The sequence below is a fragment of the Ylistrum balloti genome, unplaced genomic scaffold, assembly GCF_031769215.1.
Source record: "Ylistrum balloti isolate Yb309-2 unplaced genomic scaffold, AGI_CSIRO_Ybal_v1 Utg371490, whole genome shotgun sequence".
Lineage (NCBI taxonomy): Eukaryota > Metazoa > Mollusca > Bivalvia > Pectinida > Pectinidae > Ylistrum > Ylistrum balloti.
Window position 1 is genome coordinate 275,166 of NW_026782771.1, and position 19,219 is coordinate 294,384.

Sequence of the window (19,219 nt, forward strand, 5' to 3'; positions counted from 1 at the left end):
GTATTTAGATGTACTAATTGATATCAGTCTTTTACATATATGCCTGATGCCCTCTGTTTATTTTAAACAGTGTGGTGTTATAATAGCAAAGTGTATATAATGTGCAAATTGCTATCAATTTGATATAAATACTTAATACCCCATTTTATTTCAAAGTCTAAACAAAATACTATGTTATCCTTAAATAATGTGGTTTAATGAAACCAATTTGATATACAAAAGTACATAATGCCCTTTGGTTATCTTGAACAGCTGTAACAAAATATTGTGAAGCAATACTGTGTTAACATTATATAATGTGGTGTTATATTAAAGTGTATTTGAATATACTAATTGCAATCAATATGAAAATTTAAAGTACTAAATGCATCCTGTTTATTTTAAAGTCTTAACAAAATATTTTGAAGTAACACTATGGTATCCTTATATAGCGTGATGTTATGCTACCATTTTTATTTATATAAGTAAATCGTATTGTTCTAGTTGTTATCAGTCTGATCTATGAAAGTACTGTGTACTTTAAATAGTCCTAACAAAATACAGTGAAGCGTTACGACTTTCAGTTACCATCCATTTTGTCACGTATCTATTGATATAGTATTGTTTTACCTCATGTTATACATTTTCATGTATCTGAGGATCCAATAAACTTGAAACTTGAAACAGTCTCTCAATACACAGGTCAGTGTGTATATATTGTCCAGGAGATATTGGTATAACTTTAGACATAATCAGTCTCTCAATACACAGGTCAGTGTGTATATATTGTCCAGGAGATATTGGTATACCTTTAGACATAATCAGTCTCTCAATACACAGGTCAGTGTGTATATATTGTCCAGGAGATATTGGTATAACTTTAGGCATAATCAGTCTCTCAACACACAGGTCAGTGTGTATATATTGTCCAGGAGATATTGGTATACCTTTAGACATAATCAGTCTCTCAACACACAGGTCAGTGTCTATATATTGTTCAATAGAAATTGGAATACCTTTGGTCATAAGCTGCTGTCACTATCCTTTTCCTTGTCTTTTCATCTTCTTTCAATTTTTCCACTGAAATAGATAAAACTGACTTTTAAAAAATAACAAACGATGGTTCAAATGTCAAAGTTTATGAACACTAAGGACTTTCTAAATTAGAGGTACATTTTATATTTCTAATTATTCAGAAACAATGTCTTTATTCTAATAACTGAACATTTTTTTATAAATGAAATTAATTCAAATTAGGAGTTTGTTTTGATATCAAATTCTCACCAAAATAATGTATTTTTCTTTTACTTATTATTGAAAGAACAAAGAACAATCTCAATTTCACATGTAAACTGATATATTAGTTATTTTTTGATGATAAACACAGACTATGCTCTAATATACATGTGAATAATTCATTCATTTTTGTGAGGGATTATTTTCATTGAATTCATAATCGTCGAACTACATGAATGTTTTTGCCTTGGAAATAATAAATAGATACATGTTTACATGGATTACATCCTAAATGGATTTCGTGAGCAAATTTATCCACAAACTAAAGTGCAGACGAAAATTTTTTCTTGAGAAAATTTTTAAAATATATGATTTTACAGAAGTTTCATAGATAATTTTCATTAAATGTGTATATACAAGAATCCCAGAAGGCCTGCATCTGTCACATTAACAATAATGCAATAAATCAAAAGTAATTATCCTAGACACTTTATTTTTTGTTCAAAATGCCAATGCACTTATATCAGTACCCAATTACTTATAGATTATAGAAAAATTTCATAGACAGTTGACCAGTACATCACCATACCAAAAGCTTACTGATACTTTGAGCCATGTGAGCTAATGAACCAAAATTACTAAATGAAAACTGAACATTACTATAAATACTCCCTTGTTGAAAACTCCCTGTATTCTTTATTTTTCATGTAGTAATATTACTATTCCAAAAGAATACCACCTCATACTGTGGATTTTTTTATATGCCTACTATTTACTTAATTATAAAACAAAACAAAAAAATGTTCTACTTAATGTATAGTCATTCAACTCTATATATAAACAATTGATGTTACTTTAATATTACGTACTGGGGATAAAGCCCTTGTTATATCATTAATTTAAGGTATCTGAACTCTAAATTATAAAAAATCAAGATATAAATTTGGTTTATAATAGCTTTACTTTTGAAATACAATGGATCTTTTTTAAAATCTGGATCCATAATTTAAGAACATGTGACAGTGGTCATAGTATATACCTAACATAAACAGATAAGCTCATGCTCAATGATAAGCCCACCCAAGTTACTAACTGCATTTATCCTGTAACTGGCATGTCATTGTCGAAATACACCTGCCATCTATATTTTAGCTGTATTCAGTAGTGATGGAAAACAGTTTTATTTTAGCACATGCATTAATGTACGACAAAATCAGTTTCTGATTTACTTTAAGATTTCATTTTAAAATATAAACAAGTGTATAAATAAGTAATAAATTTATTTCTTGTAATCAACAACTTTATCATAGAAAATGTAATGAAATTGTTTTAAGGTTGAAATTTCAATTGTTTGATTTTCAATAAGTGTTGCAGGATAAATAGAATCTATGGTCAGTGTCTTAAAATGTAGGCTGTATTAAGGGTCAGGACAGAAAAAAAGAGGGGCTCACCACTTTTGTCTTTCTCTGCTCTCACAAAATTCAGCTTAACTTATACATTAATATATACTTCACGGATGACACTGACATATCTAGATACCATAGTTCTACATACTTGTATAGATAAGGTAACACAAAGCTTACAAACAAAATCAGCTGGATTGTAATGCTGCGACATCTCCATGCCAACGGAGCTGAAGAATTCCACGACCTTGCTGATATCTCCATAGTAAGCCGACTAGAAATATAATTATATTGAAAATCAAACATATAATAATAAAATCAAAATCAAAATAAAAAAAGACAAAAAATATACATTCTGTGCTTAATGAGAAAAAAAGAATGATATTAATTTTCATGCAATATTTTCATAAAACAGTTTTGTTTCGCATCTGTTTTTTTTTCGTTTGTCTAGTTAAAGATGTAGGGTTATGTACCCATAACATTAACTTTTCTTTATGTATACATAGATGAATATTAAGTTAACCATTTTTTCATCTTAATTCTAGTCTAAATTGAGTTCTCTGCAAAAGAACTTTCTGCAGTAAATTTTTAAGACAAATTTATTTGCTCAGAAATGAAAGTACCATGGAATGAGAGCTTAAAAAACATTTTTACCTAATGTCAAAATTCTTTTCAACAAGAGGTCCAAGAGGCCTGCACCACTCACCTGGCTTATTCAGTTATTCAGTTATTTAACAAAGAATTTCATATATGACAAATAATTACTGAATAGTTTCTCTAATGGGTCCCAGCCTTGTGGCAAACAGAAGTCAGATTCACTATTCATAAAAATTGCTTTAAACAAAACAAAACAATATCCCTGTACAGAAAAATGATTTTGAAGAACTTATAGAACTTGTTCTAGTACTCCTATTAGGCTCTGCTACTCCCACCACAGGGACCAAAGACCTATCATTTATACTAATTGAATCCACTTCCCAAAAAGATGCTTCCGTACAAATTTTGTAAAATCTATTCATTTGTTAGTGACTAGTAGCGATTTTTCATAAAAAATTGACGACTGGTGGATGCTAGACCTTGGACCCTGCACCATGGCATAAACTCACGGGCACTTCACACTAGATGAGGTAAAAATGATATCTTCAACTAAAATATAAACTATTCTGTAAGACAAAATAATATTAAAACAGAAATAACAATAGAGGTTAGTACAAGAAAGCCAGATGTTCCAGGCAAGTCAATTAGTTCACAAACCAGGTGGTGTCTTGTTAGGGAAGCAATGTTAGAAGCAGCTACAGAGATCATGCAAAAGCCACAACATGGTCACAGGACTGAAATATTAACAAAATATATTACTCAATACCATATTTATCCTAAAATAACCCCCATAGTGTAAAAGTTTAGTAGAGGGTTTATTTGTGAACTTTTTTCAGCTTTCCGTTTCAAAATTGATGATTATGCAAAAATGACGAGGGAGCTTATTTGTAAGTAGAGGCTTCTTTTCAGATAAATACGGTAAGCAAAAAAGTAACATAAACTATCACAAAAAACTCACTAAGTAAATTTAAAGGGTAGAAAACATACAAGAAATTAACATCAAATCAAATAAAACAAGTTGCATAAAGCAATATATTTAACAACAGCAAATGTGTTTCCAAACCGAATCAAATCTCATATCCATATTTTTCAGAAATTTTTGACAATATCTAACCTAATGTTTTTATCTATTAATTGCAAACTAAAGTACCGTGTGTAATCTTCATACCAATATTTTGAAAATGTGTAAATCATTTGATTCATAAATAGATTTTGCTGCTTATTTGTAAAATCATAAACAAATATTATTATGAATGAAGAGTTATTAGTCATGTTTATTTCTGTTGGGAGATTGATAGCATCCTATCAGTGATATAGGTGAGGTAGGATCAACAACTAAAAAGTGCTCCTGCTCTCATGCATCATTGTTTAAGCCTTTGTGGAAGTTGTTAAATGTAACCTTTGACCCTTTCACCTTGACCTATGACCAGCCTAATATGACAAGGTGTAGAACTTGATGTTATGATACAATAGAGTAAATATTAACAAATTTTGTAGAGAAATTTGTAAATAATGACATGAACAGGAATGGAGGGAGGAACATGAGTAACATGGTACTCTAGTATTGTGTAGATAGATTATTGGTAATATTGTCTCGTCAACAAATAGTGTTATAACATGTATATTGTATAGCTGTCAAATGACTTTGCCAATCTTAGGAACATTGTAGGTATAGAGTTATCTGTTCTTAGACGGAATTTGTGGGCAACTTACATGATGTTGTAATAAACATGTATTCTGTTTAATCTTGAAATTTAATTATTCTTTCAAGAATCCTTCAGGTATGCTAACACCAACTGTCATAACCCTTTCTCAATAAAAAAAGTGGGGGAGGGTGGGGGGTGGGCAAACATAAAGATATTGATATTATAGCCATGTTAGTAGGTAATGTTAATGAGAGGAAATCATTTACTGACCAATTTCTGTGCAACAAGGTATCAAACTGGTGACATTAATGCTGGAAAAATGCATGGTATATTCAGACAATAAGCATGCACTATTACTAGAAAAAAATTACAGCAAGATTAAAGTGGTAAGAATTACCTCCCCTTCTGACATGAGCAACAGACTATCAAACTGGTAGAAGATGAAGCTGGAGGGTTGGTGTATTGTGGCCACAACTGTTTTGTTATGCTGTCTGGCATACATTTTGAGAGTCTGTACTAAACTAAATGCTGTACTGTAGTCCAGTCCTGATGTAGGTTCCTGCAACATTGGTACATGGATATAATCACAATCTGCATCACCTGTATATCAATTACAGGTGGATTATACACAATTTACAAATAATAACATAGAATATTACTGAACATTTTATAACAAAATTTGTTACCCACTAATTTATCATGTAACAATCCCAGAAAGCCAACACAGAATCACCGAGCTAACATAGGAAATGTTATCACAGGATAAAAATATTACATTTGTTTGATTTCTACTGAATTAGGAGTATATATGGATAGGCTTATTACCAGGCATGGGGTATTGTTCAGTGAATACAGTATTGTGTTTAGGTGGAAACATTTTGTAGTAAGTACATTTTCTTGCATCATGTATTTACACAGTAGCTTAAACCACAATGACTACATCCTTTCAAAATCAAACAGATAAACTATAAAAAATACTTGTGCTAATTGATGTTGGTTGTTGGAAATTTTTCTTCTTGGGAGATTTTTCTAAACTGGCTTTGAATACATCTTAGTTCATATTTTTCAATATTTCATCCACATACCATCCTTAATTATCTGCATCAAATGAATGTACTGCAAAGCCTAATCTCAGAGGCATTACCTTAAGGAAATGAAGGTAATAAAGGGAGATACAAAAAGACTAAGTATGGTTGAGTCACAATTTTTTATAAATCATGGATTGAGTGTAGTGGATGGTAAGTGGATAAGTGTGGATGGGTAGTGTGGATGGGTAGTGTGGTTAGGGAGTGTGGATTGGGAGAGAGGGTGAAGGTGGTTCAGTGAGTGTGGGTAACGAAGGTGGGTGGGTAAATGTGGCCGGGGAGTTTGAGTGAAGATAAATGGGGAATATGGGTGGCATTTTGTCAAGAGTGTGGGTGAGGAGTGTTCGGAGTTTGGTGGAGTGTTGGTGAGGAGTGTTTGGAGTTTGGTGGAGTGTGGGTGAAGGAGTGTTTGGAATTTGGTGGAGTGTGGGTGAGGAGTGTTTGGAGTTTGGTGGAGTGTAGGTGAGGAGTGTTTGGAGTTTGGTGGAGTGTGGGTGAGGAGTGTTTGGAGTTTGGTGGAGTGTAGGTGAGGAGTGTTTGGAGTTTGGTGGAGTGTGAGTGAGGAGTGTTTGGAGTTTGGTGGAGTGTGAGTGAAGGAGTGTTTGGAGTTTGGTGGAGTGTGGGTGAGGAGTGTTTGGAATTTGGTGGAGTGTGGGTGAGGAGTGTTTAGAGTTTGGTGGAGTGTGGATGAGGAGTATTTGGAGTTTGGTGGAGTGTGAGTGAGGAGTGTTTGGAGTTTGGTGGAGTGTGGGTGAGGAGTGTTTGGAGTTTGGTGGAGTGTGGGTGAAGAGTGTTTGGAGTTTGGTGGAGTGTGGGTGAGGAGTGTTTGGAGTTTGGTGGAGTGTGGGTGAAGAGTGTTTGGAGTTTGGTGGAGTGTGGGTGAGGAGTGTTTGGAGTTTGGTGGAGTGTGGGTGAAGAGTGTTTGGAGTTTGGTGGAGTGTGGGTGAGGATTGTTTGGAGTTTGGTGGAGTGTGAGTGAAGGAGTGTTTGGAGATTGGTGGAGTGTAGGTGAGGAGTGTTTGGAATTTGGTGGAGTGTGGGTGAGGAATGTTTGGAGTTTGGTGGAGTGTTGGTGAGGAGTGTTTGGAGTCTGGTGGAGTGTGGGTGAGGAGTGTTTGGAGTTTGGTGGAGTGTGGGTGAGGAGTGTTTGGAGTTTGGTGGAGTGTGAGTGAAGGAGTGTTTGGAGTTTGGTGGAGTGTGGGTGAGGAGTGTTTGGAATTTGGTGGAGGGTGGGTGAGGAGTGTTTGGAATTTGGTGGAGTGTGGGTGAGGAGTGTTTGGAGTTTGGTGGAGTGTGGGTGAGGAGTGTTTGGAGTTTGGTGGAGTGTGAGTGAAGGAGTGTTGGTGGAGTGTGGGTGAGGAGTGTGGAGTGTGTGTGAAGGATGGTGAGGAGTGTTTGGAATGGAGTGTGGTGGAGGGTGGGTGAGGAGTGTTTGGAATTTGGTGGAGTGTGGGTGAGGAGTGTTTTGAGTTTGGTGGAGTGTGGGTGAGGAGTGTTTGGAGTTTGGTGGAGTGTGCGTGAGGAGTGTTTGGAGCTTTGTGGAGTGTGGGTGAGGAGTGTTTGGAGTTTGGTGGAGTGTGAGTGAAGGAGTGTTTGGAGTTTGGTGGAGTGTGGGTGAGGAGTGTTTGGAATTTGGTGGAGTGTGGGTGAGGAGTGTTTTGAGTTTGGTGGAGTGTGGGTAAGGAGTGTTTGGAGTTTGGTGGAGTGTGGGTGAGGAGTGTTTGGAGTTTGGTGGAGTGTGGGTGAGGAGTGTTTGGAGTTTGGTGGAGTGTGGGTGAAGGAGTGTTTGGAGTTTGGTGGAGTGTGGGTGAGGATTGTTTGGAGTTTGGTGGAGTGTGGATGAGTATTGTTTGGAGAATGTGGATAGGCAGGGAATGTGGGTTTGGGTTGGTCATGAGTTTGAGTGAGCATGGTTGAGTATGGTAAGAAGTGTGAGTTATTGTGTACAAAATTCTGTTCTGATAAACATTTAATCTCACTTAGGAATGTGATATCCCTCTAATCATCCTGTAGTAAGTCCAGGGAACCATTCTTACTCTAAGTCAGGGGATAGCCTTATTACAGTACCATGGAGTAGCACTGGTTTGTAACTTTACAGTAATACAAATGAGTAGACATAACTTACATCAAGGAATATCATAAGTGGGTCGGTGATCAGTTCACAGGCAATATTGGCTCGCTTCTTTTCTCCTCCAGACAGACCTCTTGTCCACATGTCGCCCATGACTGTGGGTTTCATAATTCATATCAAATACAAAATGTATATGATGGTAATATATTACTTGCAAAACTTAATATTGTGACAACATGTCATTGTGAATGTTGATTAAAAAAAGTTTTGAATTTACAACAAATGTCTGTTAAAATGCAGTGGGTGATCAGACTACCCACAAATCTATCCATCTAGCAAATGACAGTTCTAGAGATGAGTCCTTGTGAACTGACAGCATCATACTTGATAACCTTATTATTTTGGAGTCCCCATCTCACATTTCTTCAACTTAATTTGAGAAATCATTAATTTAAAACAGTGTTGTTCATAACTTTATATACATGTTCAATGACCCTCTAAAATGCTCTAATGATTTTCTTCTTTCCAATACAGTGGGGAATTATATAACTTACTTGTTTCAAGGCATTTGTTAAGGTCAAGGGCATCTACAATTTCATTGACCTTTTCTAATTTCTCTTTCTTTGGCATTGAATCAGGTAACCTGACCATGGCTGCAAACTGAAAAGAATCCAGCAAAATAATCTTTTTCATACATTCTGCACATAGTTCATTCACACCATGGTGTATCTATAGATTTAATGTATAACCTTGCCTCAATTAAAATTTTTCCAACTGATCCAAAGTTTACCTTGTCAATGAACTTTAATAAAGTTTGAAAATAAAACTTCAATGGAATTCTTTCTTTTTTATGAATGAAACAAGTTCAAGAAAATTAATCATTTACAACTAATATTATGTTATTTTATCCTTATAAACATATACCTGTACCAATAATTTTTTAAGACTGTTTATGTGAGATCATTTCACAAAACGGAAAGAAAACTGAACTGTTCAAATTACAATGTCTTTATTTAAAACATCTATAATAATATTACAACTAGTAAACACTAATGAAAATATGATATTAAAATTTTTCAATTTATGCTCTTATCATGATACTGAAGTAACTGTTTCAAACATAGCTAATATCATGAATTCCATTATTGTCAGATCCCACGAAAGTCAACTTACAGTTAATGTTTCCTTTAAAGTGAGGCTGGGGAAGAAAACATCCTGCTGCAGTACGTAGCATACCTTTCGTTTGAGGGATTTATTTATCTTACTTCCATTCAGAGTAATCTCCCCTGATGAAAGTGGATTTCGGCCTGCAAGGGTATTTAGTAAAGTTGTCTTACCAGCCCCTAGAAAAGTGAAAAAAAAAATAAATCAAAGCACATGAACAACAGAAGTAAAATTTTAAATCAATTAACAGAATAATTTATTGAATAGTTAAATCTAAATGAACAAAAACTATATATTTTGCAAAAGGCAATCAAGTTGGACTTTCATAGAAGCAAATATCAACCCGAACAGCAAACAGAAAAGTCTCCTACGTTTGTTTCCATACTTTAAACATTGCTTTTTTAATTCTCACAATTTTTTTTAAGGTTTTTCCTAGCACTAACTAAACATTTTAAGCAAGAATGTTTTTTCACAGTAGTCCTGATACAGAATATGGTTTTCTTTGTTAATTTTGTTTTTTGATGGTATCTATTTTTCACAATTCTATAGGCAACTTTTACAGCTTTTTTTATAAAGTAACAGCATATGGATTTGATTAAATCTGAGTCACTGCTGTCATGACATGGAGGCTCCAATTGTCAGTCGATTAAAGTGTTGGTTTATTTAACTACTGGTGGAGATCTGAGGTATGCTGTTTGTCAGTCCTTACCCATTGGTGTTTATATTTCTCAGGAAACTAAGAAAGATACCAGTCTGTTCTGTCATAGTCGTGTCCTTAGGCAAGACATTTTACCTTAATTGTACTGTTTGGTATACAAAAGGCCTTCTGTATGTTGTTCACTGAGGTAGTCACCAGCTATGGCAAGGTGAAACTGCCTCAACATGACCATGGCTGTTTATGGGGCAATAAACCCAACAAATATCACATGTACCTGGTATATATAGTCCACAAAAATCTTTAACACAGGTAAATTACAAGAGGACCATAGGACCTGTATTTCTCACCTGAGTGGTAATTCAATATCTGCAATTTGGTCTAAAATACAGTAAAATCACTATTTGTTTGAAATACTGGCACCTGAATAAATGAAAGTTCCTGATGGGCAAATCATAATAATTAAAGTGATCATAATATAGGAGATACAACTTGAAACTGACCACTAGGTCCCATGATGGCAAGGAGCTGACCAGCCTTGACCATTCCGCTGACCTCCTTGAGGACTTGTTTGGGGCCAATATGTGCATTTACATCGCGAAACACAAGCTCCATGCCTGGCCGACCTCCATTAGCTCTAGTCTCGTGTGGACTAGACATGTCAATAGTCGATCTCAGTCACATTCCACTGTATTTACTACATCCCTAAAAGTAAATAAAATATACAGTAATTATTAATTCAATGCAAATTAATGTGTGCAGCAAATTCATCCCTCCATGTAACTGCTGTTGAAAATTTTCTCAAAAAATCAAAACATGTCACCAATCCTTCTCATAACTTCAAACGAATTAGTAGGTGTCTATATTCACATGTTGAATATTAATTATTACCAGTTCACATGTCGCAATTTGTTTTTCTGAGCAGTCTGAAAATAAAACGGGTACCACTAAGGATGAAACGGAAATTTGAGATTTATCCAGTACTACTCAGGAAATGGCAATAACAAAAATTATTTACAGATAATCAATGGACCATGGACATAGAATAATTATAATAGCTCACCATCGATGTTGGACTTAATATGCATGTGCACACACTGAAAAGTGTCACATGTGGCTAGAATATTCTTATTATAGACTAATTGTATTGACTATAAATAAAGAGGTTAGGGTTTATATTTAGTAACACAAATAAGCTATACATATGTACAATCATTCATGTGACCATGTGTTCCTCTGATTTAACATAAATTTACATCCGTCCTAGATTTTGTTCTGTCATACCAGATATTTGGAAGTACGCGTAAACAGAGGAGACCTGAAAATTATTAAAAAAATTATGATCATAGGACATATCAATTGGATATGAAGACAAAATTAGTTGACTTATTGGTAAAGTTACACTGGTTTGTATCTCTTATCATACATGCATGATGTTAGCACATGCAGAAAAAAGAAAATCTGATATATTCATCAGAATGCCTGAAATTATATAATATGCACTTGGTGTATATAGTATGATATGAAAATCCAACTGAATTATGCCATGGCAAGAAAACACAGTTTTGTCCCCAGAGATTGCTAGGTGTAAATGATACCTGTTTTTCTTTCTTAACATGTGGATTAACAATACTAACTCATGCCATTTATTGAGACAAAAAAATTCAGTTTCAAGTGAGATAGGAGATAGTATTTTCTATAATAGGCATTGCAGATGATACACATACCCTCATGTTCCAAAGGTGAAATGTTATGTGTAAAGGGAAATGAAGAGCAATTTTGTCTGCTTTATGAGCCTGACTCTGTCCTTGAAAAATGGATGTAAAATGCTAAATTATGGCATTAAATAGCATATGAGAATGTTGATAAGGCCTAATGTACTGGGGATGCTGGTAGATCACACCAATAAAACGAGAGAAAACCAGTCTCTAGTTTGTTATTGATTGATGTACCCATTTTAGAGTGTCCCTTACTCTCGAGTATCCTTGCCTACTAAGTGATATCAAAGCTATTGATAATTTTAAATTTTATTTATCGAAGATATACAACCTGATTTAGCCAGAGGCTAATCTCCGACAGTGTCTTCAAGGTCATTGAAATTTATTAGTTTATAATTTACAGACAATCAAAAGTTAAAATATTTCATAGTTAAAAGCAATACTATATTTAAAACAATTACGACTAGAAATCAATTTCATATAATGATAACTAAAACCTGATTATCACAGACAAATTTTATGCTTAGGAATATTCATTAAATTAAACTGGAGTTCCCGGGGAAAACCACCAACATACGGCCAGTATGTGATGACTGCCTCAATAGACATCAAATCCGCGACCCTGAGGTGGAGGACAAGTGATTTAGACAGTCATATGCCTTAACTATTTTTGTTTAAATCACAGTAATGCTTTATTGGTATCTTTCCTAAAATACTTAATGACGGCGGTGATCTTACATCAATAGGAATCTGGTTTCGGATTTGAAAGCCAAACTCAATAAAATTACCTTACAAAAGATGCTGTTCTTCCTGGCGTGTAACTCTAGAATGGCTATTGTTAACAGGGTTAAAATGAGAGCCTAAATAATCAGGAACAACTCCATTTACACAATCTAAAGTAATTACATGTATTGATTTCTGTACTCTATATATAAGCCAATTGACATCAATTTCAAGTGACAAATTTGGTCTTTAGATGGGGTGTCAAATGGAGCATCTATGATAAGGAGTGCTGTGTGTTTTTGAAATGTACATAATACTATCATTATAGCTACTCCACACACGACAATAATGAACAAAATATGGAAATACGTAAGAATTACAATATTTCTGCCTTCCGCTTACTGATAAGTTCTGCTTTATACGTCGCAACAGCCCTAGACCACAGTTAACCCTAGATACAACAGAATCTACATGTCCAGAAAAACACAGGTGATGGTCTAGTTACACCACAGATTTTCTCAGTATTTACCTGCTGAATTTCCTCACCATTAAACCTTAAACTCATTTCATCACATTAAGTTCACAATGCTTCTATTTTGTTGTTGATATCATGCATTTTGATTGGTAATCTTCATTAACTACCAATTGATTTTCAGTAAACCACTCTTCTACATTTTTTAAATCACATCGAAGTTTTTCTCTGATACTACTAAATGTCTTTCCTGACACAGACAATGTAGAACCGTCTTCATACATATCTGTTCTGGAAGCAGCTTTCACGGCAGATCATTAATTAAGGTAAGAAATATCAGAGGCCCCAGTTAGAGCCCTGGGGTATCCCATAGGTAATCCCTCTGGCCTCTGATTGATTACCTGTTATACACCAGTAGTATCATACTGGTAAAGATTCAGCTTTTCAACACGGTGCAGCATGGTTTATGAAGTTGAAAACCTTCCTTAAATCAAGGAAACCTACTCCATTCATACAACTATGATCAATTTCCTCTGCTCATGAATCCATAATCTTCAATAGAGCGGTTTCACATGACTGATTTTCACAGAAAAGAGACTGAGATGAAAAAATTAGACCATGGTTATTTAAGTACTGATAGAAAGAACTATGAACATGTCTTTCCAATAATTTGGAAATTACAGGTAAGACAGAAATAGCCCTGTAAATGGATAATTCTCAAGTCTTACCTCTTTTAAGTAAAAGTATGAATTTTACGAATTTCCTTTCACTGTCAATTTACCAGTTGGATACTTATGTTCATCATATAAATGAGTATAGCTCGCCTGCATGTAGGAATCATACTCATCTTCATTCATACATCTGGTTATCACATAAAGCAGCGGAGACAGCCCTGAATGCAAAATTTTTATATGTTTTCATGTTGTCCAATGTTATGTATATATATGTTTTGTTATGATCTTATTAGTATGGTTTTTATATTGGATGTGTTCATTACAATTTTCTAATCGTATATCCATCGTTTGTTGTTGTTTATAAAAATGAGTATAGGTGCAATCTTTGTCCAAGCTAGTTTCAGCAGTTTTAAGCTGAGTTCATAGAGGCCTATTGGCTTATGATCATTAAGAGAACATAAGTACGTAAGGGTAACTGCACTATTACAAAACGTAGAGCAAAATTTCACATATGATCACTTAATAAAGAGGTTAGTTTTCTAGCTGCATTTGAAAAGAAATGGTTGAAGAGATCGGCAATTTTCTCCTTATCCATGACATCATTGCTATCAGTAGTGAACATCATAGGTGTAGTGGACGATCTTACGACACTAAGACTAACATACCAGCCAATACTCACCTCAGCGTTGGCTTGACCCTTGGACTTCTGTGAATTTCTGTTTACAGTGATGGTGACTTTTTTTATTCTAGATGCATGTGTATGTATAGGTAGATCCTTTTATACTTTGATGACATTTATCAAGAGTGTATAATTAGTATTACCACATGAACTGATTACGTTCATCTCCAGGCTATGTGGAAATCATTAAAACAGTCAGTAGTCAAAGTGCTCCATGTTAGACCTTCACAGACTCTCAAAAATTATCTCTTGTTAATAATATAGGTCCCTTAGAAAAACCCTTCATTATGTCCAAACCCTGCAGTGATCATTTTGGACCATTGTATACATGTAGTGTGGTAAAGCTTTCGAAAGGCAATCATACTGTTTACATGTACTCTGTCAGTAAGCAGAAAATCAAACAGACTGACATTCTTAAACAATCAATTCAGATCTTGGCTTTTGGTTCAAAAGGTCACTGTTCGTAGTAATATGATCAAACACAATTTATTAATGACTTCCAGTAAAAATTGTAAACATTCAGCCATATTTCTTGGTAATTATCATGTTTTTTAACATTGGTTAAACTATAGTTGTTATTTTGATAAAATAATAGTTGTATTATGATAATAGATTATGATATATACTACATTTTGAAAACTGAATACTTCAAGTATTGTTTTCTTGCCAGACAACAAAATAAAAATTACTCTATATCTATGGTCTTCTGGATGGTAGACCTTTCACCTGCATGGTAGTAAACTGGAAGTTCACTAATCTGGATGTAAGTGAGCTGGTAGATCTCTTACCTGAATGGTAGTGAACTTGTAGAGGAGCACTCACCTTAATGGTGGTGAACTAGAAAATCACTCATCTGAATTGTTGTGGACTGGTAGCTCATTCACCAAAATTAAAGTGAATAAGTTGCTCATTCATCTGGATGGTAATGAACTGATGAATCACTCACCTGAATGTTGGTGAAATTGACTTCCATCACTGATCATAATTGTATGGAAGTTATAGACCACTTCCAGAAATAGGTCACCAAACTCAGTTTTAGGTTTCCAAAGTTTCATTGCAGAGCACGAGTAGGTTTCTTACCTTACTGGTACAGGTAGGTTTCTCACTTGATTGGTAAAGGTAGGTTTCTTACCTTACTGGTGCAGGTAGGTTTCTTACCTTACTGGTACAGGTAGGTTTCTTACCTTACTGGTGCAGGTAGGTTTCTTACCTTACTGGTGTAGGTAGGTTTCTTACCTTACTGGTGCAGGTAGGTTTCTTACCTTACTGGTGCAGGTAGGTTTCTTACCTTACTGGTACAGATAGGTTTCTTACCTTACTGGTACAGGTAGATTTCTTACCTTACTGGTACAGATAGGTTTCTTACCTTACTGGTACAGGTAGATTTCTTACCTTACTGGTACAGGTAGGTTTCTTACTTGATTGGTAAAGGTAGGTTTCTTACCTTACTGGTAAATGTAGGTTTCTTACCTTACTGGTAAATGTAGGTTTCTTACCTTACTGGTGCAGGTAGGTTTCTTACCTTACTGGTACAGGTTTCTTACCTTACTGGTACAGGTAGGTTTCTTACTTGATTGGTAAAGGTAGGTTTCTTACCTTACTGGTACAGGTAGGTTTCTTACTTGATTGGTAAAGGTAGGTTTCTTACCTTACTGGTACAGGTAGGTTTCTTACCTTACTGGTACAGGTAGGTTTCTTACCTTACTGGTGCAGGTAGGTTTCTTACCTTACTGGTACAGGTAGGTTTCTTACCTTACTGGTGCAGGTAGGTTTCTTACCTTACTGGTAAAGATAGGTTTCTCACTTGATTGGTAAAGGTAGGTTTATTACCTTACTGGTACAGGTAGGTTTCTTACCTTACTGGTACAGGTAGGTTTCTCACTTGATTGGTAAAGGTAGGTGACTTACCTTACTGGTGCAGGTAGGTTTCTTACCTTACTGGTACAAGTAGGATTCTTACCTTACTGGTACAGGTAAGTTTCTCACTTGATTGGTAAAGGTAGGTGACTTACCTTACTGGTGCAGGTAGGTTTCTTACCTTACTGGTACAAGTAGGATTCTTACCTTACTGGTGCAGGTAAGAAACCTTACTGGTGCAGGTAGGTTTCTTACCTTACTGGTACAGGTAGGTTTCTTACCTTACTGGTGCAGGTAGGTTTCTTACCTTACTGGTACAGGTAGGTTTCTTACCTTAGTGGTGAAGGTTGGTTTCTCCATCTGATAGGAATAGTCTTTCAGGAATTCTCTCTACGCACTGTCATACATCATTACTGATTCACTGCTCTCAGCTGTACACTACAGGCAAGCACTGAAAATACAACACACCTCAAGGTAACCAACACATTTGTAGTGATATAAATTTGATATAGGAAAGGTCAATAAATAACGTTAATCATCAATTTTATCTATGTCTTTAATTCCATGTTACAATAAATATTCATATGTAACTTACCTGTTTTACTAAAGAATATACCCCCACCCCTAATCCTGTGCGTAAAGGTTATGGCATAACTTTTGGGTAAGAGTTCCTTTTGAAACCCCCACCCAAAGTGGCTACCAATGGGTTTTTATACCTGGTAAATATAATACAAGTGTCTGAAAGGGTTGATTTTAAGACCATGCCCCAATTTTCCTTGGTACCCCTTAAAATAAACCCTTTTAAATACTTATTATAGCCTACTGGTAGTCATTTTGGGTTTGGGGTTCAAAAGGAACTCTTTCTGGCTTTTGTAGTAACAAAGGATTTATTATACCCAAGTGATAGTGAATGTGTGAGAAGTCCCGGGTGACAAGAAACACTGCAATAACTCATTTGCATAGCTCAAACACAGTATCAGAGAAGGAACAAATTATTGGATACAAGGGAAAATCTGTTCTGGACTTATTAGAGAAAAAGTGTGGAAAAACAACAGGAAGTTGTACATTTTGATGATGAGTGATATAGTGGGAGATGCTGGATACTAAAACTCATTTAATTAAAGCATTTCCTGTGTGTGTCTTATCTTGTGATCATGGAAATGTAGGTTCCAGAGATATTATAAATGTAACATACTTTTCCAGAAAAAAAAGGATATTTAACATTCTCATGGTAATGAATTTTTTTAATTAGACTGTGAACTGTGTGAAACGTGTGATATTATATGTCTCAAAGTGAATCCTAATTCATATGACATACACTTGACATGTGGAATTAAAACTATAACTTACTATGTCTATGTAAACTCTTCCATATATACTCTATGATAATTTATCAATTTGATGTTTCACAAGCATGTGCACCTATATATACACATGTATATGATATTTATCATGTATTTATACTATCAAATGTTTTCTATCCATGTTCTATACTCTTTGTACTCTTCATTTTGGAGGCAATAAAGAGAATAATTACTAACTTATTAAATAACTCCCCATCTCTTACAGGTTGTTACCACAGTTCACAGCGCCTTGCATGATTATCAAGTGGTAATGAATACCCATGAAAGGGGATTAGGTGTTCAGTGGACTGTGGTAGGGGTGTGAAATATGCAGCTTTTTATCTCAAAAATGTTGACCACATTGGAGATAAAAAGCTTGTCTACTGCATACCCTCTGACTTTTATCTTTGACCAATGACCTCCAAATTCAAGTGTATTGACCTTGGTGGTGTGATGGTATGGTATGAGTCTCAACAAAATCTGTTCGGGGTTCATAAGATATACAAATGTGTGTAGAACAAAGCTGTTGGAAGTCTGTCAAGGTAAACATGCTGCAGGTTTTATTTACACTAAACAATTGGTTTTTATGGCAATGTACATTGCATAACAAAGCTACACAATGATATGGTATACATGCTATCTATTTTGTTGCCTGGTTTAAAATAACAAACATTGCTTCCTTTTTTCTGCGTGAAATGTGAAGGTCAAGACAAGGACAGAATTAACCAGCGGCAGAAACTTTCCTGCAAAATTTTCAAAGGCACAATCAGAGTCCCTGAATAACATTCCTGATCACGAAGTGCAGTTATCTGAAATACAAGATTTGAAAGCTGCTTCCATGTCACTTCAAGGTTATATATGTGATTTTTGTTTTCTTTGCAGAGGGTTAGTTTTTGGCAGTTTAATATGAAAACCTTCCTGCAAAATTATGTATTTGTCATGTAAATCTTAAATAGACTAAAATTTTTATCTCAACAGGTCTACAGAACTGGTGAGCTTCAAATTGAAAGCCTTTGGGCGGCGTCCATCAGACCAGACATCACCATTTTTTACAAATTGCTTCTTGTTATGTATGACTTTGATAATATTTGGTCAGAAGCATCCTTGGGGGGAAAATGAATCAATTTTGTATAAATGGAATCTAGACCTACCTTCTAGAGCTTGATGGGCTGGACCCAATAATGGAAAACTAGCAATATTTGATATTGATCATCTGTTTGGATGAAGGTATTTAGACTAAATTTGGTTAGAAGTATCCTTGAGAAATGAGAACCAATTTAGGTCTCTGTCCCCTAAGTCAGAGGGGTAGGGCCAAATATGGGAAATAAAGAAACATCTTATCTGCTTCTGTTGGAATGAAGGTATTTTTACAAAATTTAGTCCGAAACATCTTTGAGGAAGGGGAACCAATTTTGTGTAAATGAAGAGCTTTGCCCCCTGGGGCCACAGGGGCATGATCCAACATAAAAATAGAGATATATCTTTAACATCTTGACTCATCTCAAACATCTTAACTCATCTTTAACATCTTGACACTTGGGATGGAGTAGACTTTAAGTAAATCCTTCTTCTGTAGGAATAACAGGATTGTATTCAAATTTGGTCTGAAGCATCCTTAGGTGAAGGGAAACCAATTTTATTGGTTAACAGCAATTCAGTACACATTCATAATCCCACTGACTGAATACAGAGACCAAGAATTATTTTTTGTTTTCTGCATATATATATATATATATGCTTTCAGATGCAGGTTCATTCTAAAGATAACTATATCAGATTGGTTTTCATAATAGAAAGTTTTTTAGAAACTGTGTGATTTTGTGGCTATGATAAGAAAAGTCTAGAAAACAAGAGGAAGTCTTGAAACATTTCCTTTTTTTTAATATTCAGAATGAACTTGTGACATGGAAATATTGT

At 34.9% G+C, this 19,219-nt stretch overlaps 1 protein-coding gene across 1 annotated transcript in view; it reads right to left on the reverse strand.

Annotated features, from left to right (window-relative positions):
- LOC132562686 (uncharacterized) overlaps positions 1 to 19,219 on the reverse strand; it is a 35,891-nt gene that overhangs the window by 9,412 nt on the left and 7,260 nt on the right. Inside the window, exons 2-9 of the mRNA XM_060227441.1 lie at positions 16,293 to 16,410; positions 10,340 to 10,541; positions 9,191 to 9,360; positions 8,572 to 8,677; positions 8,072 to 8,172; positions 5,259 to 5,420; positions 2,799 to 2,892; positions 996 to 1,059 (exon numbers count right to left, since the gene is read on the reverse strand). Coding sequence (XP_060083424.1) covers positions 996 to 1,059; positions 2,799 to 2,892; positions 5,259 to 5,420; positions 8,072 to 8,172; positions 8,572 to 8,677; positions 9,191 to 9,360; positions 10,340 to 10,496 — 854 coding nt within the window. The 5' untranslated portion in view covers positions 10,497 to 10,541; positions 16,293 to 16,410. The remainder of the gene's footprint in view (positions 1 to 995; positions 1,060 to 2,798; positions 2,893 to 5,258; positions 5,421 to 8,071; positions 8,173 to 8,571; positions 8,678 to 9,190; positions 9,361 to 10,339; positions 10,542 to 16,292; positions 16,411 to 19,219) is intronic.